The sequence below is a fragment of the Ambystoma mexicanum genome, chromosome 12, assembly GCF_040938575.1.
Source record: "Ambystoma mexicanum isolate Mex_15411 chromosome 12, UKY_AmexF1_1, whole genome shotgun sequence".
In the NCBI taxonomy this organism is placed as follows: Eukaryota; Metazoa; Chordata; class Amphibia; order Caudata; family Ambystomatidae; genus Ambystoma; species Ambystoma mexicanum.
The window spans coordinates 133,756,722-133,784,574 of record NC_090936.1 but is presented as its reverse complement, the minus strand read 5'-3'; the positions used below and the strand labels follow the sequence as shown (position 1 = coordinate 133,784,574).

General features: G+C 45.1%; 1 protein-coding gene across 7 annotated transcripts in view; it reads right to left on the bottom strand.

Annotated features, from left to right (window-relative positions):
- NUP50 (nucleoporin 50) overlaps positions 1 to 27,853 on the bottom strand; it is a 431,487-nt gene that overhangs the window by 188,778 nt on the left and 214,856 nt on the right. For 4 of the 7 annotated variants that reach the window (XM_069628169.1, XM_069628172.1, XM_069628171.1 and 1 more), the window contains one exon: positions 20,946 to 21,572. In XM_069628169.1, the coding sequence (XP_069484270.1) occupies positions 20,946 to 21,572 (627 nt within the window). The remainder of the gene's footprint in view (positions 1 to 20,945; positions 21,573 to 27,853) is intronic. The other 3 variants (XM_069628173.1, XM_069628170.1, XM_069628168.1) reach the window with 1 other exon arrangement.

The window sequence follows — 27,853 nt, the reverse complement described above, 5'->3', positions numbered from 1 at the left end:
TGTTGCTCCCGTGTGGCGAAGGGGGTAACTTGTGTAGTTGGAGGTTCACCCATTCACATTGCCCAGGCCCAATGCTGGCTTGCACACAGGGAGCCTTCTCCGAATGTCCTGAACCCTTTTGCCAACAACTGTTATTTAACAGTTACTGAAGATTTCCATAGCAACTCTTGCTGTTGCGACAGTTTCTGCCTGCCTTTGACCTCCAATAGGACCCTGAAAAAGATTCAGAACTAGATAGGGAAGGATTACTGAAGCCTGGGCTCTGTGAAAAGATTACTTAATAACTTACCTTGTGTTGGTATGGTTTCTATCAGAAGGATCTGAAACCAAGTTCTTATTTAATTATGTATTACCTACTGCCATTCTGAAAAGTATTACAAAGTTCCCACTTACTTTATATAATGGCGGAACCAATTCAAAAAGGTATCTAAAAGTCTCATGCAGTGTTAACCTGCTTGTGCTGATCTTGTATCTGTTATTTCTGAAACTGAAGAAGTACAAACTTACTCACCTTACAATTGCATGAGGTTATTCCGAGAAGTAATTGTTAGGTCCTTACTTATCTTAGAATTGTGTCTACCATTCTAGAAAGTATTATCTACCAAGTTCTGACTCGCTTTGAAGTACATACTGCCATTCTAGAATGTAAAACGAGGTTTACTACAAAGTGTTTTTCACTTACCTTGACTGGCATACTGCCACTGCGGTTTACTTACCAGAAGTATTGCATTGGTTTAATATTGTGGATGCTTATTGTGATAGCACTTTCAGTGTGTACATATAATATTTTTACATAACCAAGTGTGCAAGTGGGTCTTTGGACCATATATATGCTACAAGTTCTTTGTACCTGCATACTTTGCTCTGCTACACTACCATTACCTTAAGTGGTAGAGACTTCTAATAGAAGTGGGAGCTCTTTAGATTCTTATGAAGTCCTTTAGGTGAACTTTAGGAAAAAACTCAACACAAAGCTCAAAAGGGGAGGAACATATCTGAATGTCCAGCAACAAGAAAATCCAAGGATGAGCAAAAAAATAAAATACAAAAAAGAAAAAAGCTGCTGATATCGGGACGTCTGCACACCACACCAATCAGACTCGAGTGCACATAGAGCTAGTCTGCAAGTCAAGAGGCATGGCAACAAAACCATAAATCAGAGAGGGAGATCATATGCAAGAGTGCATATGCACTGAACTAAATCGACCAGAAATTCAAGCAATACTACTTTGAGAAACTATAAATGTATTGACACATTAGGTTTTCTTGGCATATTCTAGAGGACTCAACTTCTAGTAATGTAAAAAACGGAGAACATTTTCCAATATGGTTTTTCGCATCTCTGGTGATTGGTGTAAACCATCTAACCTAAGGCTACACACAGCAACACCAAGACAAACAAAACACGATCGGTAGCTATGGCAAAGCAGCAAGGCTTCCATCAAAGGAGGTAGGAAGTCTAGTCAGTTGGCATAGTCTGTCAAAAATCGGCACCCAAAAAGAATACACTTAATTAGGTGTACTGAAAAAATACACTGCATTTAGAATTACACAGCGACAAGTAGGTAAAAAAAAAAAGCCATAGTGTAAAACGTAATAATGAAACAGTTATTGCCACTCCTTGGTAAGCGATATGGCTGTTAGTTTGGGATAAACTCTGTACTCGTTAGGCTAGAGGGTGGGGAGAAAATGAGAACCCAAGACCATAGTACAAGACATTTAGACAGTCCTAATTAGGACCTAAAATGACAACACATGAACAGCTTTTTATTTAAAAAATAAAATTAAAAAAATCTTAAAACATTTACTCCGAACAGACATTACTAGAGTATTGGAAATAATGTAAATAAAATTCTGAATAAAACTGCTCGATCATGCATGCATACCCACTAATTTGTCAGAAAAACTAAAGGAACTACACCCTCGTAGTGCAGGTCATTTGGGACGGATTTATTTGGAGAGCCGTCATGATGTTTGTATGAGAACTTTTGGTACTAGGACTTTTAAATCCATGCATTTCATTTTGTAAAACACCACTTCAACCATTTCTGGCATCTTTGAGCTAAACAAAGGAGTGGCAGATAAAACTCAACAATAACAGCATTTAGGATATTGGATGTGCGGACGGGTGCAGTATGCAGTTTTTGGCCATGATTTGAGGATCCATTTTTGTTCCCTACCGCAGAGATATCGTGATGGGCACATCTGGCAGAACAAACTTGTTTAGCGGCTGCTAATATTAAATGGATGTGTTTATTTTTAGGCATCAAAGTGCTCATATGTGAGGCTGCCGTAAGGGGGGCCTATCCCACTACCCCAAATAGGCTAGTGTGGTTAAAAAATGCCTGAAAGCTTAAGATGGCAAAATTAATTATTTTATAAGCTTAACATTAACTGCAGTGGCTGTCAATTAAAAATCGAGTAATTTGAGGTCCTCAGTGGGTAATATAAGGGTGCAAAAAAGTTGCAAGCTACTAGTCTGCCAGAAAAAGTCACTCGCCTCAATGCTATAAATACATGCAGCCAGCCCTACATAAAAGGGGTGTATCGGACACTTTTACTCCCTAAAAATAGGAAAATACTGACAAAAAATTAAAATGAGTAAACATACTCCCAATAAAATGGACACAGGCGCTTGTGCCCCTGCTTTCACCCAAACGGATCCATGGTTGCGTTTGGACCAGTAGTTTGGGTAGTACCACAGGAAGAAACTACCAATTATGGAAGAGGTCAACATTTATCTTTTAATGGGCATGAATAACTTGGTGCAAAGAAGTATTTCTCACAAAAAAGAATTCTGTTTTACAGTTGAACATATTTTTACTCTTTTATAAAATACTCATATTGGGGATGGGACTTATTTTACTCCCACTTCCAATCTGATCGGAAGCACTGCACGCAGTAACATGTAATGTGGATTGGTATGTAGTGTTCTGCCCCTGTGCTCTGTATTTATAGAGAATCAAGCATTAGACTTGGTTCATATTTGTTTTTTTTCCAAAATAGTTCAAATCGTCATGCATTACAAGAAGTGCCAACTTCCCCATATGGAGGCATGTGCAATTGTTTTGCCCATACTGATCATGCGTAGTAATCGATTATTTATAATATATACTGCCATAGCACGTTACTGTTTCTTCACAGCAACACAACATGCATTACTTACCGTGAAAGCATTTCTGATTGTTGTATCTGCTTATATTCACATGCTGTGCATAGTCCGACATCCAGTGGTAACCGCAGAGTATTGCATCTTGTCTTTTGAGAATCGTCGACATGGGCATGCCTGTAACACTATCCCTACGTGGCATGTAGTGTACCAAAGATCCCTCACGCGTCGATTTCCATCCAATTGTATTTTTTCTGCCCAGAGGGAGCCTTATGACCATCGCGAGTACAGAAAAGAGAAAGGAGTAAGACGTCCATGATCCTTCCATCTGAGCGGGGAGGAAGGGTGGGTGCATGTGAATCTAAGCAGATACAACCATCAGAAATGCTTTTACGGTAAGTAATGCAGGTCTTCTGATGTTTGTCAATCTGCTAAAAATCACATGCTGTGCATAGACTAGCGAGCAGTACCTGGAGTTGGAGGTGGGTTGTGAGAAGAAACAGTAGTGAGAAGATGTCTTAGTACTGCCTGTCCCACCTGAGAATCAGACCTAGAATGAATGTCTAGGAAACAGTGTTTTGTAAAGGTGTGTACAGAACTCCAGGTTGCCGCTTTGCAAATGGACTCAAGGGGAACATTTGCAATGAATGCTATGGACGCCCCAGTGACTCCAGTGGAGTGTGCTATAGGCTTGAAGGGCAGTTCTCTCTTAGCAAGATAGTAGCAGAGTGTAATGCAATTGGCAAACCATCTAGCAATAGTGGATTTGGAGACTGCATCTCCTTTTCCTGTGGCCACAGACACGAAAAACTGATTAGTCTTTCTTAGTGGACGAGTTCTTTCCATATAGAACATGACAGCTCTGCGTACATCCAGTGTGTGCAGGGCTCTTTCCCCCAGGCTTAAGGGATTTTGAAAGAACGTTGGTAGCTCTAATGACTGGTTCACATGGAACTTGGAAATGAATTTAGGCGCAAATCTAGGGTGAGTGCGCAAAACCATCTTGTCTTTGTGAACTGATACAAAGGGATCTAGACTAGAGAGTGCCTGCAGCTCACGTACCCTCCAAATGGAGGGGATTGCTATTAAAAAAGCAGTCTTGAGGGTTAGGTTCTTAAGATGTGCTTTGTGCATGAGCTCGAAAGGAGCTCCCATAAGACTAGTTACCACCAAATTTAGGTCCCATCCAGGAGCCGGGTTAGACATGGGAGGGTGAATTCTTTTTACCCCTTCCATGAAAGCCTTAATCACTGGTATCTTCCACCACAACACCTTCTGTTGTGATGTTGTATATGCTGAAAGTGCCGCTAAGTGCACCTTTATTGGGTTGAAGACTAGGCCTGAATCAAGTAAATGAGTTAGGTATAGGACAATGAGTGGGAGAGCAGTTGATTGGGTTGATGCTCTTTGAGTTACACCAGATGACAAACCGTTTCCATTTACTAGAATAGCAATATCTAGTGTTCGGTTTCCTTGCCTCCCTGAGGATGTCCATACATCTTTGAGGGAGCTGCAGGTGTCCGAATTCTATGACTTCAGGAGCAAGGCCGCTAAGTTCAATGTCTGCGGGCATGGGTGATGCGTCTCTCCTTTGTCTTGCGACATGTTGTACGGGCAAGGCAGTTTGACTGGAGGAGATAGGGACATCTCCATCAGATGAGCGAGCCAAAGTTGGCAGGCCCACATGGGGGCCACCAATATCATTGTGACTGGTTCCTGGTGCATCTTGTGCACGATCTTGTTGAGAAGGGGAGTCGCGGGGGAAAAGAGTAGACAAGTTTCCCTGACCATGTTATCCAGAGTCCGTTCCCCTTGGATCGGTTCTGGGGGTACCTGGCGGCGTAATCTTGGCATTGGGTGTTTTCCAGGGTGGCGAACAGATCGGTCTCTGGAAAACCCCATTGTTCGAAAACATTGGCGACGATGTCTGTGTAATCGCCATTCGTACTCCCTGGGCAACGGAAAGTCTCAGCTGAGTACATCTGCCAGAAGATCGAGTTCCCCTGGAACACATTGTGATAACAGGAACATGTTGCGTTTGAGAGCCCACTTCCAAATGTTCTGAGACAGTTTGTACAGGCCACGAGAACGAGTTCCTCCCTGTTTGTTCAGATAGTACATGTCCGTGGTGCTGTCTGAGGATTAGGATAGGCTTTCCCTGTAGTTGCGTTTCGAACGCTTTCAGTGCTTTGAACACTGCCAGCAGGTTTATGTGGTTGGATGCTATGTCTGGCGACCAAACGCCGCTTGCTGTCTGCTGGAGCAGGTGGGCTCCCCAACTTGTAAGGGAGGCATACGTAGTAGAGTGGCTTCCACTGCCGGGGTGGTGAAGGATTTCCCTTTCAGGAGGTTTTCCCTCGACCACCACCGCAGCGAGAGAACTAGGGCCAGCGAGACCACTACTTAATCGTCCCACTGTCCGTTGGCCTGACACGACTGGTAGCTTAGACACTCTTGCATTGGGCGCAGGCGCGTATGAGGAACTAAGTAGATACAGGATGCCATCATTCCTAGCGGACGCATAGCCTTACATACCGTTACCTCTCGACTGGCTAGATAGTGAGGGATTTGAAAGAACATGTTTTGAACCCTCTCGTTGGAGGGGAAGACAAGGCCATCCTTTGTTCGAATTAGAGCCCGTAGGAATTGTTTGACTTGACTAGGGTCTAAGTAGGATTTTTTCTTCTCGTTGGAGACACCCAGGCTGAATAAAAGATTGTCTTTTGGGTGTTTGACAGACATGTTTCGTAGGAGTCCCCCGTTATGAGCCAGTCGTCGAGGTATGGATAAACTGGAATGGACTGCCTGCGCAGGTGTGCTGCCGAAACTGGTAGTACCTTCGTAAATACCCTTGGTGCAGATGCTATGCCGAATGGTAGTATCTTGAACTGATAAGTTTGTTTTCCATCATAAACGCGAGGTACTTTCTGTGCGCTGGCAACATCGAAATATGAATGTATGCATCTTTCATATCCAGAGTTGCCATGTAATCCCAGTGTGAGCAGAGGAATTACTTCCTGCAGGGTGACCATGCAAATTTTGTGGTTTTACAACCTTGTTCGCTGGACGCAGATCTAGAATAGGATGCATGGTTAGATCCTTTTTGGGTACAAGGAAGTACACTGAATAAATACCCTCCTTTACCTGTGATAGAGGTACGATCTCTATGGCTCCTTTTTGTTCCAGTATCTCGACTTCTTGAAGTATGCAAAGATGTTCTGGTGTTAGACTTCGTTCACATGGAGGTCTGAAGTTTGGGGATTGTTTGAACTCTACACAGTACGCGTGGGCTATGGTCTTTAGCACCCACTGGTCCGTGGTTATTCCCTCCCATGCTTTCAGGAATGATGTCAGCCGCCCCCCGACCGGAGAAGCATGGGAGGGGACCGGAATCTTCAAGTCATTTGGAACCTGAAGCAGGAGAACCTCTGGGGGTTGGGTTCCTGCCTCTTCCCTTACCACACCGCTGTCCCCTTTGGAGGTACGGGGTATTGTAAGTATTGGTTCCCTGTGGAGAGTTCCGCTTGTTTCCTGAAGGGTATTGTTGGGGAGTGGAGCGTTGGCCACGAAAAAACCTTTGGTTTCCAAATCCTCGCCTTGTGGAAGGTCTGAGTAATTTGGTCCAAACTCTTCAGCGTTTCATGTTCTTTTTCGCAGTCTCCAAGTGCTCATTGACCGCCTTTCCAAACAAGTTGGATTCCTCCACAGGTTTAAACCCTGAATTACGAAGCCACGTGTGTCTTGAGGAGAATGCCCCGAGCGAGGGCTTGGCTGGCTGGCTGTCTCGGCAGAATCCAAAGTGTTTAAAATACTTGGATTAACTTGCCTACCTTCAGAGACTGTAGCAAGTAGGCGGGTCCATAGAGGTTATGGAGCCTCTTGTAGGCAATCTTGTATTAAAGCCCATTGCGCATCTGCGTAGCTGGCCAATAGAGTGGTGTTATTAGCAATACGCGTGGAGTACGCTGCCGCTGTGGTAACCCTTTTAACCCAGGGCATAAAGCCTTTTCCCTTCTTTGTCAGGGAGAGCCTCGCCTGGTGATAAAGGAACCCCTGCTCTTTTCCTTGTGGTAGTGACTACCAAAGAATCTGGGGTGGAGAAGAGAAGTCCTCTGGCAGGACCAATGAAGGTGGGGTATCCCTGAGCCCTTCCCTCAACTTTTGCACGCTATCCTTCGACGGATCTTTGGGTCTTTCGGAAACTTTCGGAGAGTCCCTAGCCTGCCGTTTATGGGAATCGGCGGCCACAATTCTAGCCAGACCGACCTTGACGTAATCACCAGTCGGGAGGCGAGTAGGTACATCTGACGGTTGTAAATGTGACTGTTTTAGCGGAATCAGGGCCTTGCCCCGATCAGCCACGTTTTTCGTCAGTGGCATGGGCCTGGTCTTGAGTCCTTGGTCGTCGCTGTATGCTTTCCTGTAATGCGCGTCGACGGAACTATGCGTTTTTGGGGGTAGCACCCTTTGTCTTGGATTTCCCAGTCGCGAGGCGCGCATGCGGCTGCAGGGAGGGCTATCAATCATGTCGCGTATCACCGGATTTACCGGCGCTCCGTTGGCACTGAAGTCTTTTTCGACATAGTCGAAGTAAGGCTAGGGGTTGTGTGCCTAGTGTCATGCACGTGTCTGTCTTTGTTGCTGGGGTGCGACTTCTACCATAGCAGAGCTTACGCCGTGCTCATCGGGTCAGGGGACCGACTATGCGGAATGCCCGCGTTCCGACGAAAGGTCGACAACCTCCAGTTCAGAGGTCCGATATTCACTCTCGCCACCGTCACATTCGGTGTTAGCGGGAGAAGTCCCAGCCTTGGACATACCGTAGGCCTCCAACCGTTTTACTCTACGCTCCTTCAAAGTCCTGGGACGGAGGAGCTTACAAGCCGCACACAACCTTTCTCTTTATGATCGAGCAACAAGCACTGGTTACACCATCTGTGCTTATCCTTCCATGGGAATTTGCTCTTACAAATAGGGCAAAACCTAAATGGAGTCCTCTCCATAGACGAGGTTACACAGAGTGACTAAGACCAACTGGGAAAGGGGGAAGAAAGGGAAAGGTATTTTCAGTTTGAAAAGAAATGTCCACCCAACCCCACTCCCCCTACTGTATAGGCCGGCGGAAGGCCCGGCCCAGTGGTCGGCAACGCCGACAGGATCACCTTCTATCGAATCTCGCAGGTCTTCGGCGGAAACTGGAACAGCCATCGAGACAAGGGACAGAAAGGGTGATATTAAATATCTTCATAGAATAATTTGACCAAAGGTCGTTGGACAATAGCAATGTTCTTTACGAACTCTGCATAAGGGCGACCAGTTATCTGAGGGACCTTGACGCGTAGGGATCTTGGGTACACTACACATCACGTAGGGATAGTGTTACAGGAACTCCATGTCGACGTCCCCTTTAAATTCTCGAAAGACAAGCGAAAGACAAGATGCAATACTCGGCTGTTACCACTTGATGTCGGACTATGCACAGCATGTGATTCTAAGCAGATTGACAAACATCAGCAATACATATATTTATTCTGCTTATTTAGCTTCTTAACAGTTTATAGTAAGACGGTGGTTAGTAGCTCTTGATCTTTTTGCCACGTCGATCCCTGGTGGTTTTAAGCTCAATCGTTTTTCTTGTGTTTCATAAGTTTTCTACTTCCATTCCAGCTAAGGCTGTACTGTCATTAATTTCCAGAAGGCTTTCTTGCACCCGAAAGTGCACATTTTTGGTCGTTCAACAAGTGTGCCGAATACATACACACAGCACACCATTTCTTACTTGCCAATGGCTACTGGAGAGTGCACATTTTGTGCCCTGGTTTATATACTAAGAGTAAAAGAATAGCTAACACAAAATAAAAGACCAAGTACTCCCATATAAAGAAAACCGATAAAGAGCATGGTACCACACAGTGCCGATTAAAGGACATGCAAGCAGTACACAGCAAATCAAGGAGTAGCTCAACTGGTGGAGCAACGTTATTTGATGTTATCTCTAGGGAATGTGTCGATTGTAACTGGTAACTTGCCTGAGGCTTCCCAGTTGCTTGCCTGTCTCAGAGACATGGTGCTATAGGGCAAGGGAGGGCTCCGACCAATCACACCACGGTCAGTGGCCATGTCTGAGAAACAAATTCTGCAGTTGGTCAGAACATGCAACAAGCTGAAAGCTGTGCTCTCGTTGGTACTAAAATTTGAGCATGCATGCAAATGTTGCACAGGTGTTCTGCTGCAGCTCCCCTTTCCTCTTCCCAGCTCCCACTTGTACTCCCAGGCCAGCTTTTCCATCCTTGGCTATACGGTCAACTCTCTAGCTGCCCTTTCTCACCCAAGTGCCCCACTTTTATCTAGGTCCTGATCGAGAAGTAGACACAAGGGACAAGGCGTGGGACCGATCCTCATAAGTTTATTTGATTTAAAATCCAAAATGTAGGTGTGACTGTTGTTGGGATGAGTGATGTTATTTTATGTGGGTGTGTGAACGTGTGCTAAGGGGGATGCAAACAAGTCTTGTGGGCCATAGATGCAAGAGAAGAGAAGTTGCCTTTCAATTGTGGAGCTGGTGCAGGGGCTTGTAAGTTGCAGGCCACAGCAAGCACATGCTTTAGCAGTGTAATGGCATTATGTTAATGTTAAAGGATATTTGTACAGCGCACTATCACCACCGGAGTGGTCCCCTGGTGCTCTGAGAAAAGGGAAGGGGGGGGGGGGGGGCGAGTTAGTGGGAGTAAGCTGGATAAGTGCAAGAGAGCAGTGATGTGCTGTTGGCGGCCTCATCCCGGAATTCCGTTGGCTCGGCTTGGGGTGTTTTCTGGTCGGTAGTCGTGTGCTGTTGTGCGAGTCTATGTGAAGTTTGTGTGGATTGTTGGGTTATAGGTTTGTGGCTGTGTTTGGTTAGGGTTTGAGAGCTATATGCAGAGGGGTGAAAGTGTTAGTGGATTGGTTAATTGCAAACATTTTAACAATGTGTGGCACATGCTCACATTTTAACCTATCTAGGTTTGGAGCAGGCCACGATTGAGTCTAGCTGCAATGCCGGCTAATGTTCAAGATTACGTCCAGGTGTGGCGCGTGCCAGCATTCACATTTCAATCAGAGTTCTATCAAGTGTGGCACATGCTAACATCCACAATCCTATCTCGATACAGCGCAGGCCAAGGTTCTCGCAGGCTAACATTGTGGATTCCAAGTGTGGCACATGTCAGCATTCACATTTCTATCAGAGTCAAGTGTGGTACATGCTAACCTTCCCAATTCCATCCAAGTGAGGCAGATGCAGACATTCACTAAGCCATCTCGATGCGATGCAGGCCAGCGTCCACAATTCCCTCCAGGAGCGACACTTGCTAACATTGACTATTATGTTAGGATACAATGCAAGGCAACATTTCCACTGCTGGCATGGATAAAATCAGGCTGGTCACAAATCTAAGTATGCATGGTTCAAGTTTATGGCAGTCTATGTTATGGAAGGTAAGGTAGAGTGGCAGGGGATTTCTGGTGTAGAGTAATTGCTCTACACCCCACCCATGGCACTCTTACAGTTTTTGTTGGTGTCTGTTAACTGCTGGCTTCACTGGCTTCCACTGCGGACACCTGCAGAAACTTTCTGGAGCTGCCTCTGTTGGAGCCGCCCTTTGCCTTGGGGCCCTTAACAGCAGGGGCTGCCGGGCAGTGGGCTGCACTGCGGTGTCCTTGATGAGGCTGTGGTGCACCAATCAGGGCGGGAGGTTCAGGAAGCGGGTAGGTAGGTGAGAGGGACACGCGGCGAGTGCGCTCACCGTCCTTTTAAGCATGGGTGCAAACAATTTTTACGAAGCCACAAGATGGTTGAGGTCGGGGGCACCTACATGATCTGCAGCTCACGTCCAGATGGACAGGACGGACGCTGCAGGTCGTGAAATAACCTGAGCTTTTTTTTCCTTTACGTCTAAGCACCAATCTGGGCTGGTGGGTGTTGAGTGAGACGGGCAGCGGGAAGTTCAGGAAGTGGGTAGGAAGGGGAGGGGGACACGCGCAGAGTGCGCTCACCATGCTTTTAAGCACAGGTGCAAACAATTTTTACGAAGCCACAAGATGGTTGGGGTCGGGGCACCTACCTGATCTGCACCTCACGTCCACAAACACCCAGAGAGCAACCTTACACAGACAGTGGAACCACAAGGTTACAGTGGACATCTTCCTCTGGTGCCCCCTTGTTTGTAGGAAGATTTCTCCTCTTCACACAACACCCCATTTAACACGCTTCATGAGTGGGAGAACACAGCATACTATTCAGCTGAATAAGAATTTTACACAAAAAAAAACAGCAACAAACTCATCCCAATTCAGTAGAAGTCTGTGGTGCCTACATCCGGCGTGGCAGCCAAAAGTCCCTTGATCGAAACCCAAAGGCAATACTTCCTGATATTTTACCAATCGAAAATATAAAAACAAACCAAGATGAAACCCATACCATATGGCTCCAACACATCCCACTCCACAAAGCAATAGCTGCCTCATCTTTGTTGGGACAAGATTTTCATAGTAATGTTAGGTTATTTGGCATTTATATAGCGCTCTATATCATTGGTAGGACCTAAAAGCGCTTGTGAGTTGAACATCCTCAGGGACCGTAGTCCAGGTCAGTCGAAAGAGTAGGGTAGGGTGCACTCAATATGAGCAGCTGATGCAATTGCCTGATGGTAGCTGCATCCTAATATTAGGTGTGGTGGTATTAAGCGATCACTTGCATGTGTGCAGTCTGGTGGTTGGTCTCGGGCTGCATTCTGGCGGCATTAGGCCTGTATAGGACGTTGTGTGGTGTTTATCTGTATTCTAGCAGAATGTTGACGTGTTCCAGTATTGTTCGTATGTGAGCAGCTAGGCTGAAATTGATCTAGGGGCATAGCTGCGTTCTATTGTGAGTTGTAGAGTAGAGTGCGCATTTTAATAGGAGAGCAGAGTATCTGGAGTGGATGTGGAGTACACTGTTCCGGATTACATTCTCGCATTTCGTGGTAGCTGTACTCAGAGGGAGATGGCACAGGAGGCAGCTAGGCCTGTGTAGTAGACTCAGGAAGCAGATAGTCAGCAGTCCCATATCTTAGCCGATAATAAATCTTTGTGACCTGGGTCAACCCTCAAACTTTTTGCTTTTACCGACGGATTATTTTCCCTTATGCCTCAGAGTGGGAACCTTTTTCCACACTCAAAGAAACTTTCTCTTTATGGGTTTCATTTTTAAGACTCTAGTCTTCATTTATTTGTATTTATTTATGTGTAGAGCACACTGCAGCCTGCAGGCATCGAGGTGCTATAAAATTGCTTACGAAGGCTTGATTCTGGGTTACAATGAAGCTGCCCATCATAAATAGACTTAGAGCAAGATGGTTCCAACATCATGTTACTAGGTTACAGGTACAGAGAGAAGTAGGTGAGAACAGGCTGGTTCATACAAAGTCTAGTTTTGATGGCCTTGCGGAAGGCCGCATGGGAGTCAATCCCAGGGAGGTTAGCTCAGCGGCAACATGCTCGCCTTGGAAGCAAAACCACAAAGCAACACAGGTTCGATCACCGGGTCGCACTTCGAAACTTTTGGGTATTTAAGCGTGTTATAAATATGCAACTAAGACAACAAGGAACAAAAAAAAACAACTCCTGTAACAGCGCCTCGATGCCCACGGGCTGTGTGAGCGCTTTAAAAATGCAAATAAACAAACAAGTCTTTTCTCTTTTTAAAATGATCCTCCTCTTTGACAACTTAATAAGTGCCTATTGTTGGTGGGTTGCCCTAGGGCTCCTCTTGACTTTCTCTGGCCTTCCTTTGAGTTGTTACGTGGACAAACTGGAACATATTGGCTCAGCAGCATTCTTGCATTTTTAAGCCTGCGCACATCACCTTAAAGTTAGGTACAATTCAGATACGTTGTATCTAACTTTATTTTATAACTTTGTGGTTACAATTACAATGTGCCTAGGGCTGGTGGCAGGGGTATTTTCCTACAGGGTTTTAAACTTTTTACTTGCACACTTTGACATTTTACTGCATAAAGCTATAAAGAGTACCATATACTCTAAAATGGCCATGCCACAATATTTTCGCCTATCCTTTGTTGCCAATTTTGTACTTTGCCCTGGAAACTGGAAGCAAAAGGGCAATAGGAAGGCCAGTCTGCGCGTGTGGCCGGATGTGTGGGCTTGGTCCATCTCAACCCATTCCACATCTGAGCCAGAGTCTGCTGCTGGGCAGATTCATTGGCCAGAGGGTGTCCATGATTGGACAAGCCTCCGGAACAGGCTCACCTTCAAGCCAACAGGTTCCGTAGCATTGCTTGGACGACCCTGGACTCCTCTCTGGAACGCCTGTTGATGCAGCAGAAGCTTGTGAAGGTGTGCGCAGACGTCCACGTAGCAAAACAGCAGGGGCACACAAGACAGGAACACCGTCGTCGCAAAGATCGCTCTGATGTAATGGGCTCTCGGACGGCCGGGCAGCTGTCGCTTTGCCAACCAGTGACAGTGCGTGATACAGCCAGAGCGCCACCTGGAAATGGAAAACCTCAGAAAGTTTTCCCATGGTTTACAGGACCAAATTTCACGAAAAGTTGTGACGTCTTCCAGAAACTCTTCGTGTGCGCCACATAGTACTTCTGAGCACGCGAACATCCGAGCACGCGCAATATCCTTTCAGCCGGCGACGAAGGCATTGGAAAAAAAACACAGGCTAAACCAAAGGCTTGTTGGTGGAATTCCGATGGAACCTAAGGGATGAAGGAGGGGTGCGTCCGCAGTACCACCCTCATCTTGTGGAAAGTCAGGTAAGGCTGCTTGCAGGCCAGGGCCTGGATCTCAGCTATCCTCCTGGCAGAGGCAACGGCCACGAGAAAAGCAGTTTTCCACAAAAGGCACGAGAGGGGCTTGATGCATAGGCTCGAAGACCCCTCCCCCCCCCCCCACGAGCCAGGTCAGTACCACGTTGAGTTTCCACGCTGGGGTGGGTGCCTTCACCGGCGGGAACTATCTAAACAGTCCTTTTGAGGAACTCCGACTAGACGGTGGGACCAGAGAGAAAGTCCTGGAGACCTGGTGTAGCGCAAGATAGCCACTAGATGCACCTTGAATAAGGCATGCGCCAGACCGCCTTGGCCAAAGACAACAAGTATGGAAGAAATTGAGGGGCTGTGACCCTCAGAGGGTTGATCTTCAGGCAACCAGCACCATGTCATGAAACGATTCCACTTGTGCCTGTAGCACTGTAGAGTCGATGATGCTCTGGCCCTGGATAGGACCTCAGTGCAGTCCACCGGCAGCTCGTACCCTCCGAACTCTAAGGCTGCAGGAGCCAAGCCTTCAGGTTCAGCAATCCTGGGTTGTGGTGCAGGATTGCACCTCCATCCCTGGTGAGTAAATCTGTGACCACTGGAGGTGATGACATGCTGAAAAGGTCCAGGTTCCAAATCTGCCTTGGCCACACCAGGGCAACGAGTATCATCCTGCTCAGTTTGTTGACCGATGACTCGCAGCAGGAGCAGCAACGGAGGGAACGGGTACAGGAACAGGCCTTCCCACAGGAACGCATTCCCTAACCCCCCCACCCCCATGCTCCTTGGCTGGTGGAACCTGTTGGCAAATCTCTGGCATTTGGAGTTTGTTGCCGTCACAAACAGGTCGATATGGGGTCTGCCCCATCTGAGGAAGAGGCTGTCCACTTCATCCTGTCGAAGATCCCACTCGTGGCAAGAGCGTAGATACCTGCCGAGGGAGTCTGCGATGTTCTCGACTCCGCCAGGTGAAAAGGAATGAGTAACATCCCCCTGGGCGACAGCCCAGTGCCACCATTCCTGCGCCTCTCTGGAGTGTGCCGGGGATCTGGTGCGCCCCTGCTTCGGGATGTAGAACATCATGGTGGTATTGTCTGAAGACCATCACCACCTTGCCCTTGAGGCACAGAAGGAACGACTTGAGGGCCCAGAACACTGCCTGCAGCTCCACGACACTGATGCAGAGATCCCTCTCCTCTGGTAGCCACATGCCTCTGGCGTGGAGATGTCCGCTGTGGGCTCCCCAGCCCTCCAGGGGCACGTCCGTGGTGACCGTCTCTTGGTATGGGGGACTCTGGAAATGTGTGCCCCCGGCGATGTTGGAGCGCATGCCCCACCAAATCCAAAATAAGGGGTGCCCGACTATAACCCCTGGTCCTTCAGGCTATACAACACAAAAACGACAACATGTACCAGTGGATAGAGGATGACAGCTAGCACTCATTTATCGTTTCTCATATCAATAAATATTTTTCAAACCAATTTTCTTTTTATTGTATATAAAAATGTTTAAAAACAAATCAATTTACATAAACCATTTTCCACACAATATGAACAGTTTTTCAGCTCACATACCCATCACGACCATTAATTCACTCTTTGAATGGATTTATATTTATTTATTTAGCGCCAGTAGCTCGCAAGTCTCGGGGCGTAGAAACATGGACACAGAAGACAAACCCAGATTAGCAAGGAACGAGAATGAACGAAACGTTAACAAGGAGGAAGGGGCCTGATGTGGGTGAGTTTAGTTGAAGATGTGAGTTTTCACTAATTTGCGGAAACGCAAATAGTTAACTTTTAGTCTTACGTCGTCTGGGAGGTTGTTCCATAGGCCTGCAGCTAAGATGGGGAAGCATTTTCCTAAGCCAAATTTTTGCTTATGGGTGGCAACTGTCTTCATGCCTTGGTCTGAGGATCTAAGCATACGGCTGGGTGAGTACAGGTGGAGTTTGGCTTTTTAGGTAGGCCAGTGTTTTCCCATGGATGCATCTAGGTACCAGAGTCAAAGCTTTAAATGGAAGCCTACCTTCAATTTTAAGCCAGTGTAACTCTTCTGGAGTCACTGATCCGGTCGGATTTAGTTTCTTTCTTAATGATCCTTGCTACGTTGTTCTGTACCACCTGATCGCTGTGGAGACATGGTTTATTTGAGCCTAGCATCAGTGCGTTGCCATAGTATAGGCAAGATAGAATTGTCGCTTTAGCTATGATGGCACAATTACCTTCCGACAAACATGGCCTGATGGCTTTTAGTAGTCTGAGGTAGTATGCAAATGTTTTTCGTTCCATTTTATTCCATCTCATTCCATCTTCACACACTTTCTTAAATTCATACATACATGCCTGTCCAACATCGGTCACCATCTACAAATCTTAATTTCAACAATATTTGGTTCACTTTGCCCATTTTCAGGTAACTCAATCTGTATATGAATATTCCGACAGATCTCTGGCCAATCCCCTGCATCACAGTAGGGGCCCGCTCCCTCTGGCTGGGTGAGAGCTCCGGGGCCCGGATGAGTGCCCCACGGGCAACCACATGCAGATAAAGGAGAACAGGGGGTTGGGGGGGTGTCGAGGTGGATCATAAGAACGTTCCTCCCACTCCCCATAAATGTCCCGACTCACTGTCTCCAGAACAGCCCCCAGGCTCCCCAGGTCGGACCAAGCTGGATGAGAGGACCCAGGGGAAGGCGCCACTCCTCAGATAAGGAGTGTGTCGGATGATGCTTCTTCAGGTCATGGGGCCTCCTCCCCGTCACAGCCAGTGAATGTGGGAAGGACCCTCCTCCAGATCTTTGGGAATCCGTTCCCCGGAGGCAGGCAGGACCGGCAAGCCCATGCGGACATGGGACGCTGCAGATGACACAGCCGGGCTGCAGGCAGATCCCTCTGGCGGTCTCGCAGCCCGTCACATGGAGTTCAGGCCAAGGAGCACAACACGACCAAAGGGATCCCGGGCAGTGTATGAGGCAGGGAGCCGTGGTCGCTCCAGGACATTTCCAGCGCCCTGCCCGCAGCTCCAATGAGTCCACCCCGCTGCCGCCGAAGAAGAGGCCAGTAGGGGATGGGCTCCCCACCACCACACGTCCTCTCAGATCGTCACGGCAATAATGGAAACCGTGGTCCACTCGGGACTGGAGTGGCTCTGGACAATGCAGCAGGTGTTCCAGCAGGCCCGGAGTGCAGAGTCCGCTTCAACAGCTGCTCCAAAGTACGACAAATAAAGCCATATATTCCGGCCCCCGACAGGGCACTCAGGCTGCGGCCATCTTGCGCGCCGCACAACAGCGCTCCCCCACTAATGGTGCAATATAAATAACAAACTACTACTACTTGTTTAACACTCTTCAATTCAGGATAGTTCTGACCTTTTGCCTTTATCAGGAAGTATCCTGAACACACCCTTTATCCGCTCTTCCTTCAGAGCCAACTTGATGTCATTTTTCTTTAACATTTCTTTTACTGTCCATTTTCACCCAAACTGGCTGCTCCACTTCCCACCGGAATGCTGTAGATGCGAGCAGGGAAAGTCTGGCTTGTTTGAAACCTGATTTGGGCTGATATCAGTACAGCATCATCAACCTGCCCCTCAAGAATGCAGTAGGGCATCTTGTTCGCAATGCCACAGCTTTATAAGCTTACGCTTTTATAGCCACCAGATTTCATCTGTGATCTTTCCATTCACCAATCTTCCGAGCCATTATAATTTTTGAACATCTGTCCAAAAAGAATCAGGTTTCAGCCAAGACCAATCACCAATCCCATTACTCATTCCCTGAACGTAGCATCCAGTGAATCAAGTGTGGCTCTCATGAGGCAGGACTTCTGTCAGTGACTGTGAAAGGGGAATATAACCGGATGTCGCCTCCCAAGGTGGCATGCTCTTCCCGCAGCTCCAATTAACTTCATTTTGCGCTTCCTGTGAACTGAATGGACTTCCTCAGGCAATTGACTGAGGCGGGCCAGTAAGTCCTTTGCCCAATGCTGGATCTTGTGGTCGCCCATCAGTTCACATAAGGTTGCTATCAATATTAGCAACACAGTAGCCAACTCTTGGGAATGATGGTCGCTCAGGTGAAAACATGGCTCGCTATGCACGGCAACCTTTAGTACTGCAAATAATGCAACAGACAACACAAACTTTATCTACACAATCTGGCTTCATATTGGACCAGGACTACTCCATCAATGGTGCTCTATCCAAATTGAAAAGGTCTGTGAAAGCACAACTGTTGACGGGAATCCTGACCCTAAGATGTGACAGATGACCCAATGTCACAAACCTCTATACTCAAGTGACACGAGTCTCGGCAGCACCATAGACACCAATGCCTTGAGCCCATTAATTTTATCAGTGACAAAAATGATGACCTTTATTAGCGAACAATTGATCTGTTATCAATGGATCCCCAACAGCCACTATTATTTTAATTGGTTGACTGTTCCAAACCAGCTCTAGAGGAGCAAGTGCCTGCTCAATGATGCTCCAAGAAGGAGGAGAGGGATGTTTCCTTTCGCCCAGAATGCTTTCCTTAGTCCCCCGCTCACCATCAAGTGCTTGGGTCTTTCTGCCTGCATAGTCTCACCATGAGACTTCTGTAGTTAGGCCAGCAGTGTCCTTTGTTGGGCCTGTCTTAATTCTTGGTCGTTATGTTACAATGATCCCATGCATCTAAATCATGCTGGTGACAACAAATGAAGTTTAAGCCCATACTGCCGACCCAGGCTCTTCTTGATATTTCCTGCAGGTTTTCCAAAAGGTCATCCTCCAACACGGCACAAGGCTAAACTGCTGGAACATAGCAAAAGAAAACAATCTGCACAGATGGCACTGGCACAGTATGACTGCAGTGTTCCATAAAAACACAAACCTCTATTTAAGAAAGCAACAAGCTAAGCAGGTGCTCTCCAATGAGGTTCCGATGAAGGGAAAGTTCTGGGTATGAAACTCAAATAGGCAGCACAGATGTGTTGGATGTAGGAGTATGCCCCATTAATAACCCCAAGTACTGTAGCCATCATATTTGCAGTGTGTATGCCAACATGAGCAGGAAGAAAAATATTTTGAACTGTGGTTTTATAATTATGGGAGGGTTCCAGCCTTAGCAATGGTTATATTCAACAGATGTGAATGAAAATTAGACCTAGTACTGGACAACTTGCCTACCCAGTTTGTCACTTTCTCAGTCTCAGGCCTATAAACCTTACTTGACAGAGGTAAATTCCAAAACGCACACAAGTTCACTTCTCATTTTGCATAATTTAGCCCAGTTTTACAATTAAATTAGAAATGTGATTAAGATTCATGTTTATTGGAACCCCAAAAGGTCAACAGCCAACAATGTACCACGAGCTAGACTATCAACATTAACCACATTTACAGCATCACCAAGGCCGGGATGGCAACACACCATCTTTGCCTTAACGATAAGACTGAGCGTCTCAGCGTTGGCTCGCCTCACCGCCTTAAACACCTAGACACTGCCTACACCTCCTAAAAACATCAACAAAAATAAAAAAATAAAAAGTAAAAACAACAAATCTCTGCAACTAACTTTACTGTAAAGCTTAAATGTGCACTAACTGCATAGTTCTACTTGTATGAACAGTAGCTTTCTCCTAGCGCCGTGATACCTCAGGGTCTGGGCGCTACTTACAAATTCAAAAAATAAATTGTAGAAAGCACCATGTGCATATTTGTATGTCACCAGTTCACTAAGGAGTCAAAAGTAGCACAATGTAGTAATATGCGAGTAGCCAAACAGCTCAGTGCCGCCATTTATTTTGATCACTATATTCCCTATGTCAACTGTGAAAACTAAAGCTGCACTAATAACTGAATATCAGTGGAAGAAACAAAAAGGTTGTGATTGGTATTTAGAAAACGTACATCTATACCTTTCCTCCGAGCTGAACAAGATCAAAAGGATTTGGACACAAAATGAAACCAAGAACTTGGCTGAAGACAAACAGTACAAGAGGGAAAGCTTTGCAACCAATGTATGGATTCACCAACAAGAGAGCAGATTGAACCCAATACTCAAACTTTTAGAAATTTTTTTTTTAAAAAAAGGCGTCAGAGGGAGGATGTGGCGAGTCGACCCCATCCCAACCAACTAAATTGAACAGCCAAAGAAGTTACAAAACAAGCACAAGAACCACATATTTTGCCTGTGAGTAGTACAAGATGAGCTACTGGAGAGGTTCAACCTTCATAAAAATCGCTTTTCGTCCTGGTACACTTGTCCAAGTCAACCACTGAAAAATGCTCTTACAAATGCTGTTCCATTCCTCACACTTCAACAGGCAAGCTAGGAAATTGGTTGTTGACTCCAACAAAAAGTGAGCCACCTCAAATGAGTAACACGCTAGATTTTGCACAGCCTAGACTTCAAAGAAATCAGAGCAGAGCATGAGGTACCAACAGCCTGTTGAGCATCGGTGCTCTCATGTATGCTTGGAAAGAAGCTTGTGTCTCGTGAGGAAATGTGAGCAGCTTTACCCCAATGTAAAGTTAGCAGATGTTTACTTTATGAGCATTTCCTAGAAACTGAAAAGGAAGGTATTGAATCTGATGCAGTTGCAGATGCAACACCTCACAAACCATGTGCTCAGTCTGGTAAATACAACACAGGCTATACAGCATACCAAAAAGGGACATACCAAATCTGTCATGCATGAAGAAAAACACGAAACCTGCACTTTTGAAGCAAAGGTGCAACAGCACAAAGTTGGAGTGATAGGGTAGTCAATGGGGATGTTGATAAACCATTCATCATGCACAATTATTGTCTGTTGTAAACAATGTCAAGCCACCTAGTCTTGAATGTGAAAGTAATAAAGCTGTATACATTTCAATGTAAACAAAGCATGACGGCTGCTCATCCTCTTCTTTTTACAAAGTCTTAATAACATTAAACGAATATTGAAGCATTCTTCCACACAAATTTAAAAAGCCACTCGCCCTCACATTTAAGATGTTATCACAGCAACAAAGCTTGAACCCAACATGCATGTTTTATATTTACCTTTATCCACGTTTTCACTCTCACTCTGGGATTCTGGGACTTTAATTGAAAACTTGGGAGTGACTGGTTCTGAATGGTTCCCAGAAGAGAACGAGAAAGCAGCAGCAGCACCAGCACCAAACGAACCCAAAACCGGACTGTCAACTTTCTGGCCAAAATTAAAGGAGATCTTGGATGCAGCTCCTGAAGACTCAGATTTCTTTTCAGGTAATCGGTCTAGTTGATTGGCAGAAGAATTTTCTTTGTTGAAAGAAAAAGTCGACCCTTGCTCCTTCTGTGAAGTACCAAACGTTGCAATCGATCGGGTAGACTTTTTACCGCCATCACTTTCAGACTCACTTTCAGTGCTGCTTCCAAACTTTTGATCAATACTTGCTAAATATTTTTCATAGTCTCTGAAAATGGGTGTAAGATCACACAGAGGGTTCGAGTCTACGTGTTTTACTATCCAGTCCCGTACAGAGCAGTTCAGTGCTGCCAATTGTTTGTTATAATCACTGCTGTTGCTGTTTTTTCTTTGATTGCAGACTGAGGTTGCAGGGTGTGGTGTTTCACCATTTGCTTTTGTACATCCAGTATTCTTCTCAGCCAGTGTTGAGGTAGTACCATTGGCGGTAAGAGAGCCTGCTTAAAAAAATAAAATAAAAAATCATTTAAAAAAGTCAGGAAGAGGCACGTAAAAAACTAAAGTGTGCTACTGTCTAGGATTCATATTTTATAATGCACAAGGAAGCAAACATTGAGGTTGAAATAAAAATTTGCCTGGCCCAGAAGGCCACTTTTATCTTAAGCAAAGGCAAAGTAAAACTGGTCACCTGCTTCACCACAGCTTTTAAGCAACTCCAGTGCATAAAGCACACCTCTTGATTGGCCAGAATTCTTTTTCACCTTCATGTTATTTATGTCCACATTAAGGCAGTATTTGTTCACTTCTCCAACTCCCTTGTTACTGGCCTAGATTTCGGCCACATCTGACAGTTAATCATCTTCTCCCTTCTTCACACGTTGGCTTTCGGGGACCGTCCTTGCCTCCCGACAGACTGTACCTTTTCCATTACCTGGAATACTGGACCCTCATCTCCACAAACAATTCCAGTAAGGGCCAAACGTGTGTGTTCTTGGTCCCCTCCTTTTGACACACTACACCGCTCGCTACTCCAATTTCATACTTTAGATTCTTGTATCCTCTATTTGCTGTTGATACTTAAAACCTCCTTCCAGTCATTCACCACTGATTGATCGGCCCATTACTGGATGGCAGTGTGAAATGCCTTACTCTTCTAGAACTACAGTGATTCTTATCTAGGCCGCCGATGTCTCCCCTCCTATATCCTCTGACCCCCATATACTTTTTATACTGAGCACCTTATCGCATCCCTTAATGCCTTCAATCGGGGTGGGGGATGAGGGAGGAATAAGACACTTCGTCCAATGCTACAGCTGCCTGGCTTGACCTCAACATCTGTAAAATGCTTCCCCTCCCTCAGATCAGTCCACCAAATACTAATCGCACATTGGTCTTCAGCAAACTGGATTACTTCATGTTCCTCTTGCAACTTTCTCTCAGTAACTCTGCTCCCCTCAACAAGGTATTGAACTTTCCTACCCGAAAGATTGCAAAACCTTCATGCGAGGTGGCGAAGCAAACCATTTTATTAAAATTCAGTTTTGCATTTAAATCCACCCAAAGCCCATCCCCAAGCCACTCAGCCTGGCTGAAGTCATCTACTGATACTCATGCCCTAGCACTATGAGCTACTATGCTCTTCTTTATTTAAGTCACCTGCCAATCTTTCCTGCCTCTTATATTGGCTCCTTTCGCCTAGTGACTTTCCATCATTGAACCTACCCATAGCTAGAAATTAAGGACATTCCAACAGTGACTGGCTTCAAGATCTCCCTTGAAAACTATCTTCTCTACTCCACCTCGAACCGCAATTACTGAAGAAATCTTGTATTCCAAGTCTGCCTTGTGGCGCCTCTAGTCACTGCTTCCAGCTGCTTACTGTATTAACTACTAAAGCAGGACTTCTCCAAGCAATGGGATTGCCAAAGCAGTAAGTTTTCAATAAGCACTAGCACATATTATAGGTTAGTACTGTCATGTGGGCAACGTGGCCAGTGTGTGGACTTAATGGCAATAACTGAAAAAACATGCCATTAGTACTTTAACAAAGTGTAATAATAGAATGCTCATCATACATAGGCTCATTATATGTAGGATGACTAGACAATATATTCAATACATTTGTTCCTTCAGACTTCATTGGACCCCTTGTGAAAGTTTTAATTTGGCCTAGTAGATCATTACATTTTCAGGACTTGCAGCAGGCGCTTGCAAATCCCCTGCACTGTTTTGTAGATGTGTAACGGGTGCAATAAATACAACTATTGAGCAGATGGTCACCTTGGAAACATTTATCAAATCTCTGGTATGAAAGAGGATCATTCTTCCAGTCATCTCGCAAAGGAGTACTATACAGGGCTGTGTATAGACCCTAACTAATCATGCAAAAAGGGCATTTGAAGGGTTTAGAAAGTCAAACCTAATCCTACAGTTGACGACTATTCGCAAGAGTCATTGTCCCTTTTAATAAAGAACGCAGTTAAGAGAATTTTATGGATATTTATGAAAAATGAGAAACGTCATTTTTGCACTAAGACATGCGTATTTATTAATCCATTCAGTAATGTGAAGTGCAAGCTAATATGCAAAGGTTTAGGGTTAATGATTTTAAACTAAATGGTAACCCAAAACATGCTGTTCAGCTCAATTTGTTGTACTAGATTTGAACTGGGTATTTAGAAATCACTATTTCTATTCCCTTTCTTTGAGGAATGATGCTTTGGAAAATTATCCACTGGGTAGCTTTACTTCATTCTTCCCATCCACGTGGGGTCTTTAGAGGACTCTATGTAATCACAGAGGTAGTGTCCCGGACGTTGACAAATGACCAGGACCAGCAAAAGCGTGAATCCAATAACTGAAAGCAAGGGGATTCGTTATGGAGAGCTTTGGCCTGTTGCATCCAAGACAGACCGGTGGTGGTTAAGGAAAAAAGGACATAACTAATTTATGCCTTGCTACTAGGGTTTCAAAAACCGATTACTCGAATCAAAACAGTGGAAAGGCTTTCATCCTACTTCCTGGAGCAGGCAGAGGCCGTTTCTTCATGAAGCAAGCTCTTATGGACCACTAGTCAATTCCTAATCTGTGTTGGTTTAGAAGATCAGTAATTAAAGCAAGAAGCAGCCATGTGGTGTTAGAGAATTAAAGGAAATCCATAAACAACCCAGCAAGGCCAAAACCTATTCTCAATTGTGCGCACCTTTAATTTGAGGACTCTTCAAAAACTTTGTTTTTCCAACTAAAGAAGATTGAATCGCTCGTTTTTGTATACAATGCGCCTTTTTGTCACATCCATGTTGCTATGGTTTGTCAAATGTGTCTACAAATATTTTTTGCTTCTTGAATAATAAAACAGTATTGACAATTGATATACAAATATAAGATCTTGATTGCCTTTATTTACACATGTGAGAATATGAATAAGTCAAGAATAATTTATTGAATTGCATTTCCAATATGAACAACCTCTTGTGATACACTGTCCAATTAGAAAACATCTAAGAGAGTCTAATTTTTAGGTTTGATGCCAAAAACTGGAAATGGTTGCAATGATCAATAAAGGGAAGTCCAAAACCTTAAAACTGGTTAAAAATAAAAGCAGTTATGTGAAGCAAGTAGCAATAACCTTAGTATGACAGATTCCACAATTCACTCTCCCCTCCCTCCCCTAAACTGGGGAGTGAACCGGAAAAGCTGAAGGGAACCGTTTCATATCTGCACTGGAAAATGACAACAATCCATGCTGCTGCTTCTTCAGGTTGCCATTGTGGTGTCCACTGCAAAATGAACGACTTCTATAGAAAACAAGATTTGCATGCTAAATGATTTATAGAAAGCACTTTTTCTGAATAAGCTCCCACCTGTCAATCTCATGGTGATGAGACTGTGCGGTCTTTAAACATGAAACAGCTTGTGGTCCCTGCAATTTGAAAAGGTTGGACAACCAAGAGCCACTCCTAGGTTTTATTGTATCCACCGCCACAATAGCAATAATTTTGGATTGAGACATTGGTTCCAATTTAGATAAGCACATTTGTAACGATCACAGTCTTCACCTGGAACCACTAAGCTCTCTCTTTCCATGGCAATGAAGGACTAAGGTTCACTATGGAGCAGGGAAGGACATGTCAAGCATGCGTAAAAATCAACCCAAGGATCCAAGTTCTTTTCATTGAAAATCCCTTTGTTGACCAGTCATCAACTCAACACCTTGTGGTTTGGTGCCAGAAGCTGGGCTAGACAGCGGAAGACATTCTGTGGGTGAGCTAGACACTTGGGCCAAAGGTAGCAAGTGGTCAAAAACTTGGGCAAAAAATAAATAAATTGTGTAGATCAAATGGGCCTCATTCCTAGAACCCCTGAATAGCCAACGCCCTTGAAAAAGTTGAAAACATTTCCTCATTCATCCAGAACGCAGCCAACAAAATTCGACACACTAGCACTTCTTTCTTCCAAGTGTCCTTAATATGAAATCCAGAGCCAGCCCCCTCCGCCCCCACTCACAAGAGACACAGGCGGTATGGAAAAGGAAATGTAAGTGAAACAGAACCAAGGACAGTTTTTACTCCCCCAGTGATGGAAATCAATATGTTGCACTGCCGTCATGTTGCTGGTAAAATAAATAAGACTGGATGGAACTGGGATGGAATAGCACAAGCATGCTGGGGTTTACTACAGACTGGAAAGTTGTGATACCATACAATGGAAGAGCCAAAAGTGTGAGATCAGTATGACACACAGCTGACTGAAGTGCATTAGCAAAGCTTTGCAAGGGCAGGGGCACTCTCTGTGACAATTTCGAAATAGCTGGGGGCTACTGCTCAGGATTGGACTCAATGAAAGCACCAACTGGCCCAAAGGCCTCACAGCGCTAAACAGTGAAACAAACCTAAGCCGATTTAAACCACCATTACAACAAAATAAAAACCCTACAAAAGGCAGGCTGAAACTGGTACCAATCCAATCTTCAATTAAGACAAATCGGTCAAGTATAAGAAGTCTTAAATTTGAGCTGCACAGTGTTCTGCCTAGATTATGGCAGTGTCTCAAGCACAACTGACGGTTACTTCCACCACAGCCAATACCAATGTAATCTCGGTTAGCCAAGGAACACCAATTGTTAATTTGCACCCTCCAAAGAAATCTAAAGCTGTGCGGATCACTTTTGCCCGAAAAGCAGGTTGGGTAACGTAGCTGTGACCAGAAAGACTGTGGCTCACAGACAGATGTGTGCAACCATAAACACTTGAAAACGGGGAAGATCAAAATTTAAGAAGAGGTAGTCTCCTCACTGACCGATACCCGCCAACTATGGCCACCTTTAACTTGTGGCTTTTTAGATAACATCACTTTACAATGTTCGATATTATGGCTAATACTTGTAAGACATTATTAACTAATTCCCATCATGCAAGTACCACAGACTCATGTCAGCGGCAGATGGCATGCTACCCACTTGTGCTCAAGGGTCAACAAAAATAGTCCCAAGGCCAATAAGAATTACATTTTTCTATATTTTCTAAAACTAAAATACAGAATAAACTATGTGCAGCAAATTCTTAAACAGGGTGGGGTCGAGGGCTATTCACTGGTTATAGAAGAAAAGGTATAAGGTAGGAAAACCCAGACTACACAACAGAACTGGTCATTGGCCCATTAACTGTACACATACATAGGAGTAGGTTGGTGCATCAACACATGGAAGGTTGCTCGTTATTGGAAAGTGGGGGGTAGGAAGAATCTAATGCTGCAGTTTTCACAGGAAAAAGAATGAAGATCTGAACTGGTCAGCTACCAACAGGTTGGGAAGAAGGGAGAGCCTGGATGGAAAGTCAGTGTGTCAAACCCTTTATCCATTTATCCTTCAATTAAGAAAAGACAATTCAGTTTATTTCTACTGCTAACAGAAAGAATCATTTGTGCTGGTGTTCCATAGAAGAACAGGTTACTTACCAACTGGTAACGTTCTTTCGACTGGATGTTCCACCAATGCATTCCACATCATTGACATGTAATGTCCACAGCTGTGCACTTCGGAAACTTTTCGGCAGAGGACATCCTGCGTTGATGGAGTCTGGTACATGTCCCTCAAAGGCCTCTGTTGAGGGCAACATCACAGGATGTTATAAATAGGACGCACGGCGCCCGTAGCCTCAGTTTAAGTTTTTTCCCCCAGAACATGTGGCATCATACTGATGCCGGCTGGACTGCACTTAGCCTTGCAGAAAACGGAAGCTGCAATTGCATAGGAAAGTCTCCTGAGGGGCAGGCTGGGAGGGAGATGTGGAATGCATTGGAGGAATATCCAGTCGAAAGAACGTTACCAGTTGGTAAGTAACTTGTTCTTCGAATGAATTGTGTCCTCCAACGCATTCCATATCTGTGACAGACTCGCAAAGCAGTATTAGTAAATTGAGGAGGGAAAAGAATTTAGAATACCCTATCAGATTGCCGCCTTCCAAAGGCCATATCCAGACCATGGATTGTACCCAGGGAATAATGTTTTACAAAAGGGGTGGACGGAAGCCTAAATAGCGGCATCACACATATTCCTAATAGGAACACCCTACTGGAGGGCGGTGGAAGTAGCCACTCCCCTAGTGGAATGAGCTCTCAACCCATCAGGTGGGTCCTTACCAGTCAATCGATAACATTCCAAAATGGTGAGGATAATCCACCTGGACAAGCTGTTGGGTAACAGCCTGGACCAATCGGTGTCCAACATATCCCACAAAGAATTGATCGTCCACTCTGACCCTGGACATCCTAGAAATGTAAA